This window comes from Triticum urartu, chromosome 1A (genome assembly GCF_056163025.1).
Source record: "Triticum urartu cultivar PI428250 chromosome 1A, HENAU_Tu73, whole genome shotgun sequence".
Classification (NCBI taxonomy): domain Eukaryota; kingdom Viridiplantae; phylum Streptophyta; class Magnoliopsida; order Poales; family Poaceae; genus Triticum; species Triticum urartu.
In genome coordinates, this window is record NC_141873.1 from 363,452,829 (window position 1) to 363,472,492 (window position 19,664).

The 19,664-nt window shown below is 42.4% G+C and overlaps 1 protein-coding gene across 1 annotated transcript; it reads left to right on the top strand.

Annotated features, from left to right (window-relative positions):
• Positions 1 to 13,314: 13,314 nt before the first annotated feature.
• Positions 13,315 to 13,686, top strand: LOC147991244 (uncharacterized). Its single transcript, XM_087538585.1, has one exon. The coding sequence runs from the start codon at positions 13,315 to 13,317 to the stop codon at positions 13,684 to 13,686; it is 372 nt and encodes a 123-aa protein (XP_087394711.1).
• Positions 13,687 to 19,664: the final 5,978 nt, after the last annotated feature.

Here is a 19,664-nt window from a genome sequence, read left to right on the forward strand (position 1 = left end):
GTTTCCCCGACAGAACAGCTCTGCGTGAGCCCTACATTGGTTCCGCCAAAGTTCCGCCTCGTGGCGGCGGAGTTTCTTCCCGAAAGCTTGCTTATGATTTTTTCTTGAACGAAAGACTTCATATAGCAGAAGATGGGCATCGGAGGCCTGCCAGGGGGCCCACGAGGCAGGGGGCGCGCCCAGGGGGGTAGGGCGCGCCCCCACCCTCGTGGCCAGGGTATGGGCCCCCTCTGGGTGATTCTTTCTCTAGTATTTCTTTATTAATTCCAAAAATAAGTTCCGTGAAGTTTCAGGACTTTTGGAGCTGTGTAGAATAGGTCTCTAATATTTTCTCCTTTTCCAGCCCAGAATTACAGCTGCCGGCATTCTCCCTCTTCATGTAAACCTTGTAAAATAATGCTCTGTTTGGATGTTGATATTCAAGGCCTTGGAATTGAATTGGCCCCAATATCAAATCCTCCCGACTTTGATATTGACATTGCACCCGAATTCTGGTGTTTGTATGTTCACAGAATTGACATCTGGAATTTGCATGAGAGGCTCAATTGCAAAGCGTTTTTGGATGGCCAATGTGTACATTGGAATTGGTTATATATTGTCATAGGATGCACATTGTACTTCTATGTAAATTTTTAGTTAAATTCTATGCATTATGTGAATATATTTTTTAATGTTTAAATTTAAAGAATACAACCACAACACGCATATAATGGCAGCACTTGCAAAAAAAGCATTACTTGCACAAAAAAGGGCATCACTACTTATACAACAACAACTTTTTCTTCCACAGCCAAATACAGTACAACTATCCCGAGCTACTCTTTGTGAGATAAGGTATGCCATCCCAACAACTACACAATAATTAATTAATTATGCATCAATTTGTACAACATATATCAATCAATCAAGATAATGTATGTTCAGTCAAGCATCGAAAGGACTGGAAGCAAAATTTGTATCAACATCACACGTTTATAACATACCAATATCACACACAAACCACACCATGTACTTTGGATCTGCCTGCTAGGGAACAAATCTCAAATCGATTGACCTGCAGAAGACAATTGTTTTTCAGAACATCAACACATAGTGTGGGGGTTTGAAGGGATCAAGGGACGGATGCACGAGGAGGGAGGACAGGCTCGCAAGGAGGGAGACAGGCGCGCGGGGAGAGAGGTAGGCACACAGGGGAGGAGCGGATCCGCCAGAGAGATGGGAGAAGGAGGAGGACGGTGGAGTGGGGCCGACCAGGGCCGCCGGGACCTCCCTCGTCGCGCTTCCGTTCATCTTCTGTAGCACACGTTTGGCCTGTTTCTTTTCGCTTGAGAGCGGGCGAAGCGGTAAGTCGAACGAGCAATCCCGAATATCTCACAAAGTAGAGCTCTTGTGCTCTGAATTCGGGAACAACCAGGCAGGCTGGGGGAGTAGGCTAGCGAATATCGCAGGCCAATTCAGCGAGTCAATTCTGTGACCATCTGAACAATGGCATTCGGGTTGCCCAATGCCAATATCAATTTTTAGGCCCCAATATCAACATCCAAACGAGGTGTAAGAGAGAATAGGCATAGGTATTGTGACATAACGTGTAATGACAGCCCATAATGCAATAAATATCGATATAAAAGCATGATGCAAAATGGACGTATCAGTATGCTAATGGAGAAGAGGAGGGCCGATTGAGGAGCAGTAAAGGCTGGTCTAGGGATGCAAATCAGTCAGGCAATAACACCGTGAAGAAGTAGAAACGGAAGGCCGAGGCGGTTGAAAACACCGAGGCTACGGCCCTGGCCGGCCAAAGCAAAGGCAAAGGTCAGCCGAAGTAGGAAAAGGAATGGGCAGGCAAGAAGAAAGTTGCACCAAAGAGTGACATCCTCGACCAGCCCTGCCAGATCCACATGAAAAAAGATGAACATAGCAACCTGATTCTGCCGAAGCATACCACTCGGGAGTGTCAGCTTCTGAAGCAAGAGATGTGGCAAGACCCCTTAGAGGGCAAGGATGAGGATGATGAAAATGACGGGGGCAAAAGCACGTCCGGGTACCCCAATGTCGAGAAGGTCCTGATGATCTTTGCCGATGTTGAAAGCAAGAGCAGACTAAAGGTTATTAGCCAAGAAGTCAATATGGTAGTTCCATTGTCATGAAATACCTTGACTGGGCCAATACGCCCGTCACCTTCAATCAATCGGATAACCCAGCCCGCATACTGACCCCAGAGCGGCAGGCTTTGGTGGTCGACCTAGCCATAGGAGGAGTCAGACTGCGCAAGGTCCTCATGGATAGCGACAGCGGGCTGAATACCATTTACGCCGTTACCTTGGAGGCAATGGGCTTCTTCAAACGCCTCCAACATATATATAACTTTGCTTGTTCCATGCTGTTATATTATCATTCTTGGATGTTATATATTCATTTTATAGCAACTTTATATCATTTTTTGGGACTAACCTATTAACATAGTGCCCAGTGTGAGTTGTTATTATTGCTTGTTTTTTATTCCGCAGAATATCAGTACCAAACAGAGTCCAAACACAATGAAACTTTTTGGAGATTTTTTCTGGACCAAAACACACCTTGAGGACCAAGAAAGAACCTGGGGGAGGCCCGTGGGGACCACAACCCACCAAGGTGTGCCCAGGAGCCCATGCGCGCCTAGGGGGGTTGTGGGGCCCACGGGGGTCTCCTCCATCACCTCTTCACCCTATAAATTCCCAAATATTCCCGAAACCCTAGGGGAGTCGATGAAACACAATTCCAGCCGCCGCAAGTTCTAGAATGACGAGATCCAATCTAACACAATCACAGAGGGGTTCATCATGCTCATTGGTGCCTCTCCGATGATGCGTGAGTAGTCCACCATAGACCTAAGGGTCCATAGGTAGTAGCTAGATGGCTTCTTCTCTCTCTTTGATTCTCAATACAATGGTCTCTTAGAGATCTATTTGATGTAACTCTTTTTGGGGTGTGTTTGTTGAGATCCGATGAACTTTGAGTTTATGATCAGATCTATATCCATGGATATTATTTGAGTCTTCTTTGATCTCTTATATGCATGATAATTTATAGCCTCATATTTCTTCTTCGCTTTGAGTTTATGATCAGATCTATATCCATGGATATTATTTAAGTCTTCTTTGATCTCTTATATGCATGATTATTTATAGCCTCGTATTTCTTCTTCGAATCTTTGGTTTAGTTAGGCCAACTAGATTGATTTTTCTTGTCATGGGAAGAGGTACTTTGTGATGGGTTCGATCTTACGGTGTTCTTTCCCAGTGACAGAAGGGGCAGCAAGATATGCATGTATCGTTGCTATTAAGGATAACAAGATGGGGGATATTCCTACATGAATAGATTTTGTCTACATCATGTCATCGTTCTTATTGCATTACTCTGTTTCTCCATGAACTTAATACATTAGATGCATGTTGGATAGCGGTCGATGTGTGGAGTAATAGTAGTACATGCAGGCAGGAGTCGGTCTACTAATCTTGGACATGATGCCTATATATTGATCATTGCCTTGGATATTGTCATAATTATTCGATCTTCTATAGATTGCCCAATAGTAATTTTTTTTACCCATCGTGTGCTATTTCTCGAGAGAAGCCACTAGTGAAATCTACGACCCCCGGGTCCATCTTTTATCATATTTGTTTTCCAATCTATTATTTGCCACTTTTATTTTCAAATCTATTATTCTAAATACCCCAAAATACCTTGTTGTACTTTTTATTACTTACTTATTTCACGTTTTATCAAGATCCATTTATCCAATCTACCACAAATTTATCTATCTTTTTACCATGGAGGGATTGACAGCCCCTCTTACGCGTCGGGTTGCAAGTATTTGTTCTTTGTGTGCAGGTACCGTCTACATAGTGTTGCCTGGTTCTCCTACTGGATTGATACCTTGGTTTCACAACTGACGGAAATACCTACCGTAGTTGTACTACATCATCCCTTCCTCTTTGGGGAAATACCGACGCAGTTTCAAGCGACATCAAAAGGAATTTCTGGCGCCGTTGCCGGGGAGACATCATCAACATATATCAGGTTCCTGACCACAATCTCATCTCCTTGCAATTTACATTATTTGCCATTTGCCTCTCGTTTTGATCTCCCCCACTTCACAAAATTTGCCGTTTTGTTTGCCTTCTTTTTCGTTTGCCTTTTTCTCGTAAGATCTGTTTTTGTTTGCAATCTTGTTTGCGTACTCATGATGTCTCAAGAAAACACCAAGTTGTGTTATTTTTCCAATACGAATAATAATGATTTTATTAGCACTCCGATTGCTCCTCCCGCCACTAGTGCGGAATCTTGTGATATTAATGTTGCTTTGTTGAGTCTTGTTATGAAAGATCCATTTTCCGGTACTCCTAATGAGGATGACGCGTCCCATCTAAATACATTCGTAGAATTGTGTGACATGCAAAAGAAAAAAATATGTGGACAATGGTATTGTGAAGTTGAAATTATTTCTCTTCTCTTTGAGGGATCGTGCAAAAATTTGGTTTTCTTCTTTGCCTCACAATAGTATCGATTCTTGGGATAAGTGTAACGATGCTTTTATTACTAATTATTTTCCGCCCTTAAAAATTATTTCCCTTAGAACTCAAATCATGAATTTTAAGCAACTTGAGCATGAACATGTTGCGCAATCTTGGGAAAGAATGAAATTGATGCTAAGAAATTGTCCTACTCATGGTTTAAATCTTTGGATCATACAACAAATTTATGCAGAATTGAATTTTGTTCCTAGAATTCTTTTAGATTCCGCCGTGGGTGGTACTTTTATGGAAATTACTTTGGGTGAAGCTACTAAATTTCTAGATAATATCATGGCAAATTATTCACAATGGCATACTGAAAGAGCACTTACTAGTAAAAAAGTTAATTCAGTTGAAGAAATTAGTACTTTGGGTGAAAAAGTTGATGGTCTTATGAAATTGGTTGCTAATAAAAGTGCTCCTATTGATCATAATGATGTGCCTTTGTCTACTTTGATTGAGCAAAATAGTGATCTCGTAGATGTGAATTTGGTCTCGCAAAACAATTTTAATAACAATGCTTATAAAGGTAATTTTAATACTAGACCTTTTCCTCGAAATTTCTCTAATAATTATGGCAATTACTATGGTAATTCTTCTTACAATAATAATAGGAACCCCTCTGATCTTGAGAGCAATATTAAATAATTTATCAATGCTCAAAAAGTTTTCAACACTACGATAGAAGAAAAGTTGAATCAGATTGATGATATGTCTAGAAGCATTGATAGAATTTCCCATGATGTAGAAAATCTGAAGATTAAATTTTTCCACCAAAGGTTGATATTAATGAATCAATTAAATCTTGATATGTTTCTATGGATGAAAGTAAGAAAAGAACCTCTATGCTTAGGGCTAAAAGAGAATTTTTAGAACGAGTGTTTTCTAGTGATTGCTTTTATAAAGATGATGAAGATCTTAAAGTGATTGGTGTTTCTTCTATTGATTCCTTGTTTAGTAAAATCAAAATTGATGATAAAGGGACTAAAGAAGAGTCAACTTTAGTTAGAGGGCGCCGCGATAATTTGGAGGGTGAAAATCTTGATGAGAAAATTGATAAAAGTGGGTTTGGACAGGTCAAAACTTTAACTAGTGATGTGCCCACTCTTTTGGATTACAAAGACTTTAATTATGATAATTTTTCTTTGATTGAATTTATTTATTTGGTGCTACCCATGATAAATTCACCCCATGCTTATGAACAAAATAAAGCTTTTATTAGACATATCTAGATGCCATGATGAAAGCTTTAGAAGAAAAAATGGAGTTAGAGATTTAAATTGCTAGAAAATTACATGATGAATGGGAACCTACCATCAAAGTCAAGATTCAAAATTAGGAGTGTTTTTCTTTATGTGATTTGGGTGCTAGTTTCCACAATTCCGAAATCTTTATCTGATGTGCTTGGTCTTACCGATATTGAACAATGTTCTCTTAATTTGCACTTGGCTAATTCTACTATTAAAAAGCCCTTGGAAAGAATTAATGATGTTCTTATTCTTGCAAATAGGAACTATGTGCCCATAGATTTTATTGTTCTTGATATTTATTGCATTCCGTATTGTCCAATTATACTTGGTAGGCCGTTTTTACGCACTATAGGTGCCGTGATTGATATGAAAGAAGGCAATATTAAATTTAAATTTCCACTAAGAAAGGGTATGGAACACTTCCCTAGGACAAGAATTAATTCACCATATGGATCAATCATGAGGGCATCTTATGGATCTAAAACCAAAGATGACAATACTTGAATCTATGAATTATGCCTAGCAAGGGGCATAAAACAATAGCGCTTATTGGGAGGCAACCCAATGAATACAATTTATTTTTTGCCTTTTTATTTTTGTTCTTAGGTGTTTTCACAATTATTATACTGTTATGATTGTGTTTTTATGTTTTAATTAGTGTTTGTGCCAAGTAAAGCCTTTGGGATCATGTTTGGTGATACTTGATTTGATCTTGTTGAAAAACAGAAACTTTTGCATCTAGTCGCAAAATTTTGTAAAATCACAGAAGCGACGAAAAGTTCTGAAGTTTTTAGACAAGATTTATATAAATATTAACTATGTTGTCGTATTTTTTCAGAATTTTTGGAGTTACATAAGTATGGACAATGTCCAGATTGCTATAGACTGTTCTGTTTTTGACAGATTCTGTCTTCATTGCATTTTGTGCTTATTTTGATGAATCTATGGATTGTATTGGGGGGGTATAAGACATGGAAAAGTTGGAATATAGTAGATATAATGCAATAATAAAATATGAATGTGTTGCAACAATACTTAGAGTAGTGATTTGCTTTATTATACTAACGGATCTCACGATGGTTTTGTTAAGTTGTGTGATATTGAAGTTTTCATGTTTTGGGTGAGATCACGATGGATGGAGGAATAAGGATTCAAAAGAGCCTAAGAGTGGGATCCTCATGGCACCCCAAGTTAATATTCAAGGAGAACCAAGCAACTAAGCTTGGGGATGCCCGGGAAGGCATCCCCTCTTTCTTCTAACAACCATCGGTAATTTACTTGGAGCTATATTTTTATTCATCACATATCATGAGTTTTTCTTGGAGCGTCTTGTATTATATGAGTATTTGCTTGTTTTGCTTTTTAGTCTGTCCCAACTATCCTTGCTGGACACACCTATTTGAGAGAGCCAAAATTATGATATGATTTTTTAGAATTGCTCTATACGCTTTACTTATATCTCTTTTAGCACGGTTTGCTTTATTATTTTTTGAAGAAATACACTCAGGCTTCACTTAGATTTATTTGAGAGTTATTAATTTTTTTGAAGAAATTCTCTCATGCTTCACTTATATTGTTTTGAGAGATGAAAATTTTATGCTCATGTTCTTCACTTAAATTTGTTTGAGCTATTCAAAAGCAATTGCAATATATGAAATTAGTCCCAAAGTGATAGATATTCAAGAGGGATATAATAAAAACTTTCATGAAGATCATTGGACAAAATAAACTTGATTCTTTGTAATAGTTTTGAGATATGATGATAGTGATATGTGGGGCATGTTGGTGAGTAATTATGCTTTTGTAAGAATATTGGTGTTAAGGTTTGTGATTCTCTATGCAAGCACGAAAATCAATAATTACGCAATGAAATTACATGCTACTTGTGGTCCATTATTCAGTGTTAGTTATGCTTAATGCTCGCTTATGTGAATTTTTCGTTTCTTGGTTGGCTGCTTCTCAGTCTATTTGCTAGCCTCCACTTGTACTAAGTAGAAATACTACTCATGCATCCAAAATCCTTAAACCTAGTTTTGCCATATGATTCCACCATGCCTACCTATATGCGGTATTTCCGTGCTGTTCTAAGTAAATTTGTATGTGCCATCTCTAATTCAAAATGAATTTCCTTTTTGTGTGCTCGTACCGCTCATGATGCGCCACGAGCTGGCCAATATTTTCCATGCTAGATGTGTTGTTCTCAAGATGAGTATTTATTCACTTGTCATTGCACGAGAGTACGATGGTAATAGGGATGCCCAGTCCTAAAATGAAAAAGAAATTTAGTTTATGTTGTCAAATAATAAATTCCTTGGAAAGTGTTGGTATGGAAGGCACCCGTGGATACGGCTAGCCATGGATTGTGAAAGAATGGTGGAAAAAGGAATAAACTTTATTTTATGTTTGGGAACCGCCTATGATATATCTGGCATGGAAAGTGTTGGGAATTACTCGGTCGTTTTCGTTGACAGGAAAAGTATGCCTCTCAAAAACTTTTATCTCTCAATTTAAGCTTTGAGCTCTGGCACCTCTACAAATTCCTACTTCCCTCTGTGAAGGGGCTATCTATTTACTTTGTGCAATTTTTATATTTATTTGAGTCTCCATCTTCTCTTATAAAGCACGACCAAGGGAGCACTATGATCATACTTGAGCATTGGATGTAGCTAATATGCGAGTGTGTTTCATGAATGGATCAATGATTGAGCATGATGGGCTAGGGATAAATTTCTTTAGTGTTGATATTTTGAAAGGCATGGTTGCTTGTTGATATGCTTGAGTATTTAAATCTTTATGTCAAAACTAGACTACTGCTTTGAACCATGTGAAAGTCCAAATGTCCATGCTACAAAAGAAAAGAATATGTGATGAACATGTTAGGCAGCATTCCATATCAAAAACTCTATTTTTATCATTTACCTACTCGAGGATGAGTAGGAAATAAGCTTGGGGATGCTGATATGTCTCTTATGTATCTATAATTTTTGCTTGTTTCATGTTGTTATATTATCATTCTTGGTTGTTTTATATTCATTTCATAGTGAATTTATATCATTTTTTGGGACTAACCTATTGACATGGTGCCCAGTGCCAGTTGCAGTTTTTTTGCTTGTTTTCTACTTCGCAGAATATCAGTACAAAATGGAGTCCAAACGCAACGAAACTTTTTGGAGATTTTTTTTGGACTAGAAGACACCTTGAGGAGCAAGAAAGAACCTGGGGGAGGCCTGTGGGGACCACAACCCAACCAGGGCGCGCCCAGGTGGGTTGTGGGGCCCAAATGTGTTGACGAAACACAATTCCAGCCGCCGCAAGTTCTAGAACGATGATATCCAATCTAACTCCATCACAGAGGGGTTCATCATCCTCATTGGTTCCTCTCCGATGATGCGTGAGTAGTCCACCATAGACATAAGTGTCCGTAGGCAGTAGCTAGATGGCTTCTTCTCTCTTTTTTATTCTCAATACAATGGTCTCCTGGAGATCTATTTGATGTAACTCTTTTTGAGGTGTGTTTGTTGAGATCCGATGAATTTTGAGTTTATGATCAGATCTATCTCTTATATGCATGATTATTTATAGCCTCGTATTTCTTCTTTGAATCTTTGGTTTAGTTAGGCCAACTAGATCGAGTTTTCTTGCCATGGGAAGAGGTGCTTTGTGATGGGTTCGATCTTGCGGTGTTCTTTCCCAGTGACAGAAGGGGCAGCAAGACACGCATGTATCGCTGCTATTATGGATAACAAGATGCGCGCTATTCCTACATGAATAGATCTCATATACATCATGTCATCGTTCTTATTGCATTACTCTATTTCTCCATGAAATTAATAACTAGATGCATGCTGGATAGCGGTCGATGTGTCGAGTAATAGTAGTACATGCAGGCAGGAGTTGGTCTACTAATCTTGGACGCGATGCCTATATATTGATCATTGCCTTGGATATCGCCATAATGATTCGATCTTCTATCAATTTCCCAACGGTAATTTGTTTACCCACCGTGTGCTATTTCTCGAGAGAAGCCACTAGTGAAATCTACGGCCCACGGGTCTATCTTTTATCATATTTGCTTTCCGATCTATTATTTTCAGATATATTATTACAAAAACCCAAAAATACCTTACTGTACTTTTTTATTACTTATTTTGTTTCGCGTTTTATCGAGAGCCATTTCTCCAATCTACCACAAATTTATCTATCTTTTTACCTTGGAGGGATTGACAAGCCCTCGTACGCGTCGAGTTTTAAGTATTTGTTCTTTATGTGCATGTAGGTACTGTTTACATAGTGTTCTTGGTTCTCCTACTTGATTGATACCTCGGTTTCACAACTGAGTGAAATACCTACCATACCTGTACTGCATCATCCCTTCCTATTTGGGGAAATACCAACGCAGTTTCAAGCACATCACATCCTGATGTCCCGACTGAGCAAGAGCAGCATGCAGTTCCATGGGGTCATCCCCGGGAACAATGCTAAGTCACTTGGCCAAACTGCCCTCGATGTCGTATCCGTTGACGAGAAAAACTTCAGAAAGGAGAGATTGACCTTTGAGGTGGTGGACTTTGGGAGTGCCTACCATGCCATCCTGGGTAGGTTTGCCTACACATGGTTCATGGCAAGACCGTGTTACGTGTATATTAAGCTTAAAATGCCAGGGCCGAATGGTGTGATCACTGTCACAGGGAACCGGAAGCTGTGCGAAGAGTGCCTGCAGAAAGGCTCCCAGATTGCCAACAAGCATAGGGCGATGGCGAAGTGGGACGAGTACAAGAAGGTCGTGGATTCGAGTGATGTGCTGAAGTCCAAGAAGCCGACTGTGGAATCCACTTTCCAGTCGCCCGGTGAATCAAAGTAGGTTTGTGTCCATGCTGAGGACCCAAATGCTGCCTCGACCAACATTTCTATCATTCTTAATAGCAAATAGCAAGGTGAGCTCATCCAGTTCCCCCGTGAGAACTAGGACATTTTCACATGGAAGCCCGCTGACATGCCGGGTGTTCCCAGGGAACTGCCTGAGCATCGACTCCGCGTCGACCCAAAGATGAAGACTATCAAAGCGCACCTCCGACACTCTTCCACTAAGAAGCGCAAGTCAATTGGCGAGGAGATTGCACGGCTCATAGCCGCCGAGTTCATCCGAGAGGTGTACCACTCCGAGTGGCTCACCAATGTCGTCATGGTGCCAAAGAAGAATAACTCCCTCCGAATGTGCATCGACTTCAAGCACATCAATTGGGCATGTCCTAAGGACCATTTTCCTCTCCCCCGCATAGATCAGATATTAGACTCTACTGCGAGGTGTCAGCGATTATCTTTTTGGATGCATACTCCCGGTACCACCAAATCCGAATGTATGGCCCAGATGAAATAAAAACGACATTCATCACCCCATTCGGGTGTTTTTGTTATATCACGATGCCATTTGGACCGAAAAATGCCGGAGCGACTTTCCAGCATATGATCCAGAAGTTCCTGCAAAGGTAGATCAGTCGAAACATGGAGGCCTACATGGATAACATCGTGGTCAAGTCCAACAAAGGTTCCGACCTCCTGACCGACCTTGCCGAGACAATCGCGAACCTGTCCCAGTTCGGAATAAAACTCAATCCATCCTAGTGCACTTTCGGGGTTCTTGCTGGCAAGTTACTCGGTTTCCTCATTTCCAAATGAGGGATCGATGCTAAACCTGAGAAGATCGGTGCTATAGTCCGAATGAAACAACCCGAGTGTCTACATGACGTACAAAAAACTCACGGCTATCTAGCAGCCCTGAGAAGATTCATTGACAACTTGATGAAAAAGACCTGCTGCTTTCCCGACTCTTGAAGAAATCTGACAAGTTCGAGTGGACACTTGAAGCGCAGGGCGCGTTCCAAGAACTCAAAGCCCTGCTCTCCACCCAGTCAGTGCTTGATGCTCCGTGCAACCAAGAGCCTTTACTCTTGTACATCATGGCCACAAGCCAAGTGGTTAGCACCTTGCTCACTGTGGAGCGCAAGGAGCAAGGAAAATCCTTCAAGACTCAATGACCAGTCTACTATATTTGAGAGGTCTTGACTCCCTCCAGGAAAATATACCCACACTACCAGAAGTTGGTGTACGGGATGTATCTCATTGTGAGAAGGTGGCTCATTACTTCCACGAGCACTCGGTCACGGTGATCAGCGACGCTCCCTTGTCAAAGATCATGAATAACAGAGATGTCACCGACCGAGTGGCCAGATGGGCCATTGAGCTACTCCCCCTGGACATCAAGTTTCAAGCCAAGAAGGCCATCAAGTCGCAAGCCCTAGTTTATTTCCAAGCCGAGTGGATCGAGCAGGAGCAGCCTCCTCCAAGTCACCGTGAGCACTGGACAATGTTCTTCGATGACTCCAAGATGCTCAATGGCTCGGCAGCTGGAGTGGTCCTAGTGTCCCCTAAGGGCGACCGACTCAGCTACGTGCTTCAGATTCGCTTTGATCCCTCCAACAATGAGGCGGAGTATGAGGCTCTCCTTTATGGGTTGCGCATGGCGATCTCTCTTGGCATCCGCCGACTGATGGTCTACGGTGACTCGAACCTGGTGGCGAACCAAGTGATGAAAGAGTGGGATATCCAGTCCAGCAACGAAAAGCTACTACAGTGTCGTCAGAATGTTGGAGAGGAACTTTGAAGGACTGGAGTTGCACCACGTCCCGCAACTCAAAAACTAGGCAGCCGATGACTTGGCCAAGATTGGCTCCACTCGGAAAGCAGTTCTGAAGAATGTGTTCCTGGAGCACCTACACTCGCCCACGATCAAGGAAGATCCATTCGTGGAAGAGCCCCCACAATAAGTTGGTCCATCTAATCCGACTGAAGTTGACATTCCCGTAGTGATCTAATTGGTTCAGGAAATACTGGTAATCACTCCCGAGTGGACCAAGCCCTATATTGCGTATCTGCTTAGGTAGGAGCTCCCTGAAGATGAAGTGGGTGCTCGCCAGATCATCTGCCGATCAAAGGCCTTCACTGTTATGGAGGATCAACTCTACAAGAAGAGCACGACATCACACAACGTTGCATCTCGCCAGAGAAAGGGCAACAAATTCTACAAGAGATTCACTCGGGAACCTGTGAGCATCACGCATCCTCTCAGATGCTGGTCACCAAGGCGTTTCGGGCAGGCTTTTACTGGCCTAGAGCCAGCGAGGTGGCCCGAGACATAGTGGACCAATGCGTCGGTTGCCAATTCTACGTGAACCAGTCGCGCAAGCCAGCGTCCGCGCTGAAGACGATCCCACTCACATGGCTATTCGCCATTTGGGAACTCGACATGATCAGCCCACTCCAGACCAAGGGCAGTGGATTCACTCATTTGCTGGTGGTAGTGGACACGTTTACCAAGTGGATTGATGTGAAACCCATAAAGAAGCTGGACTCGCCGACTACCATCAAGTTCATTAAATAAATAATCTTCTGATTTGGAGTCCCGCATTGAATTATCATAGAAAATGGGTCAAACTTTGACTCAAACGACTGGGATGATACTCCAAGGGCTGAACCCGCGCCTCATGCGTGACCTAAAATATAATGCTGGAGCCTGGGTTACCGAGCCGTCGTTGGTCATTTGGGGCTTGCAGACAACCCCGGATCGTTCCACAGATCATACTCCTTACTTCATGGTGTACGGCTTGGAGGCCACTCTGCAAAGTGACTTGCTCCACAAGTCCCCCCTAGTAGACCTGTATTTGGAAGCAGAAGCTGAAGAAGCACATCAAGATGGCCTCGACCTCCTTGATGAAGAGCGCGTGCTAGCACTCATCAGGTCGACTGCATACCAGCAGGATTTGCACCGTTATCATGACAGGCACGTCAGAGAGCGGGCCTTCCAGGAAGGTGACCTGGTTCTCTGAATGGATCGGTAGAAGCCTCATAAGTTGGCGCCTCCGTGGCAAGTACCCTTTGCGATATCAAAGGTCCTGAATAATGGGGCCTATCGGCTCTACAACTTTAGCAAAAACATAGAAGAACCCCGAGCTTGGAATGCGGATCTGCTTCACAAGTTTTTCACTTAGAATAAGTTTTTCATTTTATAGCTTCCCAAGTGGAATTAGATGAATAAAAGTCTTATTTTTCTTGTATATCATCTAATTTGGCCCAGTGCCATGTGACCACTCTGGTGACTAACAACATTCAGAACCTAACAAACTCCCAATAGGTGAACTAACTTAGCTGCGAACAAGATTTCACCTAAGTTAAGTACTATCCGAGTGCGAACATACTCTACACTCGGGGGCTTAACTGCGCAGACTTCGCCTAAGTCAAAAATATCCGAGTGCAGACATGCTCCACACATGGGGGCTTAGCTGCAAACTAGATTTCGCTTAAGTTCAAAACTATCCGAGTGTGGACATGCTCCACACTCGGGGGCTTAGCTGCAAAGCAGGCTTTTCCTAAGTTAAAAACTATCCAAGTGCGGAAATGCTCCACACTCGGGAGCTTAGCGGCAAACCGGATTTTGCCTAAGTTCAAAACTATCCAAGTGCGGACATGCTCCACACTCGGGGGCTTAGCTGTGAACTAGTCTTCACCTTAGTTCAAAACTATCTGGGTGTGGGCATGCTCCACACTTGGGGGCTTAGCCATGAACCATATTTCATCAAAGTTAAACACTATCTGAGTGCGGACATGCTCCACACTCGGGGGCTTAGTCACGAACCAGATTTCTCCTAAGTTGAAAGCACGTCAGCAAATAAATATTCAGACTTCTAATTGAGAACTTTGATTTGTTCGAGTGTTCAAAAGCAAACGCAAAATATATGAACTCGAAGCTCGTCCGAGTTTAATGGTTACATAAACCACCCGTCATTCCCAGGAAAATTCATTCAAAGAAGTTTTTCACGCATGATCACGCGGGCTAGCCGACTCGTCGAAGGTGTCTAGATCAATGCCATCAGCGAACCTCATGGCAGCTTTGACGAACGTCTCCATGAAATCCCCGAACTTGAACTTTTGTTGTTAACAACTCAGAGGCCTTTAGCCTCTCCTCGTCCACATCCTTGCAGTGGACGCGAACAAGTGACAAGGCCACATTGGCGCCACACCGAGTTACTGACTTCTTCTGAGACTGCACTCGACAAGGTATCTCGTACAGGCGGGTCATCAAAGCTTCCAGATCGCTCTGGAGAGTCTTTGTCAACCTTCACCATCGTGTCCCTCAGGCAGATGACGTAGCCCAAGGAATTGTCCAGATGGTCTTCCAGTTGAAGGAGGGCCAGTGCGGCTTGGTTTTTGACAAGAGACTTCTCCTTCTTGAGCTTGCGTTGGTTTTCCCTTGAAGAGGAAGGGGTGATGCAGCAAAGTAGAGATAAGTATTTCCCTCAGTTTGAGAACCAAGGCATCAATCTAGTAGGAGACAACGCACAAGTCACCGAATACCTGCACAAACAATCAAACAACTTGCACCCAACGCGATAAAGGGGTTGTCAATCCCTTCATGGTTAGTTGCAAAAGTGAGATCTGATAGAGATAGATAAACTATAAAGTAAATATTTTTGGTTTATAGAACGGAAAGTAAAAGATTACAAATAGTAGGTCGGAAACTTATATGATGGAAAATAGAAACTTATATGATGGAAATAGACCTGGGGGCCATAGGTTTCACTAGAGGCTTCTCTCAAGATAGTAAATAATTCGGTGGGTGAACAAATTACTGTCGAGCAATTGATAGAAAAGCGCAAAGTTATGACGATATCTAAGGCAATGATCATGAATATAGGCATCATGTCCGTGTCAAGTAGACCAAAACGATTCTGCATCTGCTACTATTACTCCACACATCGACCGCTATCCAACATGCATCTATAGTATTAAGTTCATAAAGAATGGAGTAAGCATTAAGCAAGATGACATGATGTAGAGGAATCAACTCAAGAAATATGATACAAACCCCATCTTTTTATCCTCGATGGCAACAATACAATACGTGACTTGGTGCCCCTACTATCACCGGGAAAGGACACTTCAAGATTGAACCCAAAGCTAAGCACTTCTCCCATTGCAATAAAAACCAATCTAGTTGGCCTAACCAAACCGATAGTTCGAAGAGAATTACAAAGATATCAAATCATGCATATAAGAATTCAGAGAAGATTCAAATAATATTCATAGATAGGCTGATCATAAATCCACAATTCATCAGATCTCGGCAAACACACCACAAAAAAGTATTACATCGAATAGATCTCCAAGAACATCGAGGAGAACATGGTATTAAGAATCAAAGAGAGAGAAGAAGCCATCTAGCTACTAGCTATGGATCCGTAGGTCTGTGATAAACTACTCACGCTTCATTGAAAGGGAAATAGAGTAGATGTAGATGCCCTCCGTGATCGAATCCCCCTCCGGCAGGGTGCCGGAAAAGGTCCCTAGATGGGATCTCATGGGTACAGAAGGTTGCGGCGGTGGAAAAGTGTTTTCGTGGATGTCCATGTTGGTTTAGGGATATATGGGGGGCGCGCCGTGATGTCTACTACGCAACTTTATTCTTGTAGACACGTGTTGGACCTCCAAGCGTAGAGTTTTGTAGGACAGTAGCAATTTTCCCTCAAGTGGATGACCTAAGGTTTATCAATACGTGAGAGGTGTAGGATGAAGATGGTCTCCCTCAAACGACCCTGCAACCAAATACAAGAAATCTCTTGTGTCCCCAACACACCCAATACAATGGAAAATTGTATAGGTGCACTAGTTCGGCAAAGAGATGGTGATAAAAGTGTAATATGATGATAAAAATATATTTTTATAATCTGAATAAATAAAATCAGCAAGGTAGTAGGTAGTAAACGGGCACAAAACGGTATTGCAATGCTGAAAAACAAGGCCTAGGGTCTGTACTTTCGCTAGTGCAACCTCTCAACAATGCTAACATAGTTGGATCATATGATTATCTCTCAAAGTGTAACGAAGAATCACTCCTGAGTTCCTATTAGCGGAGAACAAAAGATAGGAATTGTTTGTAGGGTACTAAACCACCTCAAGCTATTATTTCCGTTCGATCTATTCAAGAGTCCGTACTAAAATAACACAAAGCTATTTTTTACGTTCGATCTATCCTAGAGTCCATACTAAGATAACACCAATGCAACTTCATATTCTTCATAATACTTAATCCACACAAAGAACTATGAAGAGACCACAAAGTTTCCGTCGTAGAAGATAATAAAAATGTGCATCAACCCCTATGCATAGATTACCCCAATATCACCGCAGGAATCTGCGAGTTGAATGCCATAACATATATCAAGTGAATCAATAAGATACCCCAATTGTCACCTCAAGTATTCATACTGCAAGACATATATCATGTGTTCTCATCTCTGAATATTCGATCCGACAAGACAAAACTTTGAAGGGTAAAGACTCAATTCATCACAACAAGAGTATAGAGGGGAGAAACATCATATGATCCGACTATATTAACAAAGCCCATGATATAGATCACGAGAGAGAGAGATTTATCACATAGCTACTGGTACAAAACCTCAGCCCCGAGGGTGGACTACTCCCTCCTCATCATGGTGGCCGCCGGTGTGATGAAGATGGCCACCGGATATGATTCCCCCCTCCGGCAGGGTGCCGGAACGGGTCTAGATTGGTTTTCGGTGACTACGGAGCCCTGCGGCGGCGGAACTTCTGATCTAGGTTAACCCCGATGGGTTTCAGAATATTTGGGAATTTATAGTGCAAAGAGGGGGTGCGGGAGGCCACCGAGGTGGGCACAGCCCACCTGGGCGCGCCAGGGGGCCCTAGCGCACCCTGGTGGGTTGTGCCCCCTTGGGGTACCCCCCCCAGGTGCAGCTCTGGCCCATTGGGTTCCTTTTGGTCCAAAAAAATCTCCGTAAAGTTTTGCAGTGTTTGGACTCCGTTTGATATTGATTTCATGTGATGTAAAAAACAAGCAAAAAACAACAACTATCACTTGGCACTGGGTCAATAGGTTAGTCCCAAAAAATGATATAAAGTTTCTATAAAATGATTGTAAAACACCCAAGAATGATAGAATAACAGCATGGATACTTCATAAATTATAGATACGTTGGAGATGTATCACGCCGTACCCCCTTGGGTGCTCCCTCCATCCTCGTGGCCGCCTCGTGGCTCCTCCGACTTCATCTCCAAGTCTCCTGGTTATCTTCTGGTCCAAGAAAAATCATCATGAAGGTTTTATTCCGTTTGGTATTCCTTTTCTACGAAACTCAAAAACAGGGAAAAAACAGGAACTGGCACTGGGCTCTAGGTTAATAGGTTAGACCCAAAAATAATATAAAATAGCATATTAATGCATATAAAACATCCAAAATAGATAATATAATAGCATGGAAGAATAAAAAATTATAGATACATTGGAGATGTATCAAGCATCCCCAAGATTAATTCTCGCTCGTCCTCGAGTAGGTAAATGGTAAAAACAAATTTTTTTGATGTGGAATGCTACCTAACATGTCTATCCATGTAATTTCTTTATCGTGGCATGAATGTTCAGATCCGTATGATTCAAAACAAGAGTTTAATATTGACATTAAAACAATAATACTTCAAGCATGCTAACAAGGCAATTATGTCTTCTCAAAATAACATGGCCAAAGAAAGCTCATACCTACAAAATCATATAGTCTGGCTATGCTCCATCTTCATCACACAAAAATACTTAAATCATGCCCAACCCAGACGACAAGCCAAGCAATTGTTTCATACTTTTGATGTTCTCAAATTTTTTCAACTTTCACGTAATACATGAGCGTGAGCCATGGACATAGCACTAGAGGTGGAATAAAAGGTGGTTGTGGAGAAGACAAAAAGAAGGAGATAGTCTCACATCAACTAGGCATATCAACGGGCTATGGAGATGCCCATCAATGGATATCAATGTGAGTGAGTAGGGATTGCCATGCAATGGATGCACTAGAGCTACACTACAAAAAAGACACATCCATGACATTTTGGGCCGAACGAAATTTTTTCTGTCATACTTTTGACACTTTTATGATGATAATTGTGACAAAACCTAGTGTCATCATAGATGTGGTGGGGTCCTACTTCTATACAAAAAATCATGACATAAAATGGGTTTTTCGTCCTGGGCGGACCGGAGACGCAGCTGCATGACATTCTTCGGGCCGTCCATGACGGAAAAAACCGTGGTAGAAGCAAGGGTGAGGAAAATATCGGGGAGTTACCAGTTACGGTGGGTGGTAGGGGGCCAAGTGATGCGCGTTTCTCTCATATGTACGCGCGTGTGTGCGAGGCGTTGGGCTCTAACTGAACCCGAGTGATTGCACTGCAGGCTACGCGTTACTGAACCCGAGTGATCGATCAATCCCTTGCCTTGCTGTTAACTGAACCCCAGTGATTCCTTTGCTACTATTGCTAACTGAAGCCGATCGAACATTGCTGCCTCCTTCCCTTGATGAACAGTGAGCGTTGTTGGGGGGTTTGGATGAACTGTTCCCGGTGGGGGGTTGGATGAACAGGACCCCGTCATAGTAGAGGCCGTTACCGCTGGATGAACAGTACCCCGATCGATCAAGCCGGTGGATAAACTGGACCCCGTGGTGGGCTGGATGAATAGGGCGAGCTCGTGGAGGGCTGGATGAATAGTAGCCGGTGGAGGGCTGGATGAACAGTAGGTCGTGGAGGGGTGGTTGAACAGGACCCCGTGGAGAGGGCTGGTTGAACAATGCCCAGTGGAGGAGCGTGCGGTGGAGGCTAGATGAACATGAGCCCATGGATGAACAGTCGCAGGTGGAGGCTGGAGAGGGTCGACGATGGATGAACAGGAGCCTGTGGAGGCTGGAAGAGGTCGACGGTGGAGATGAACAGTATCCCATGG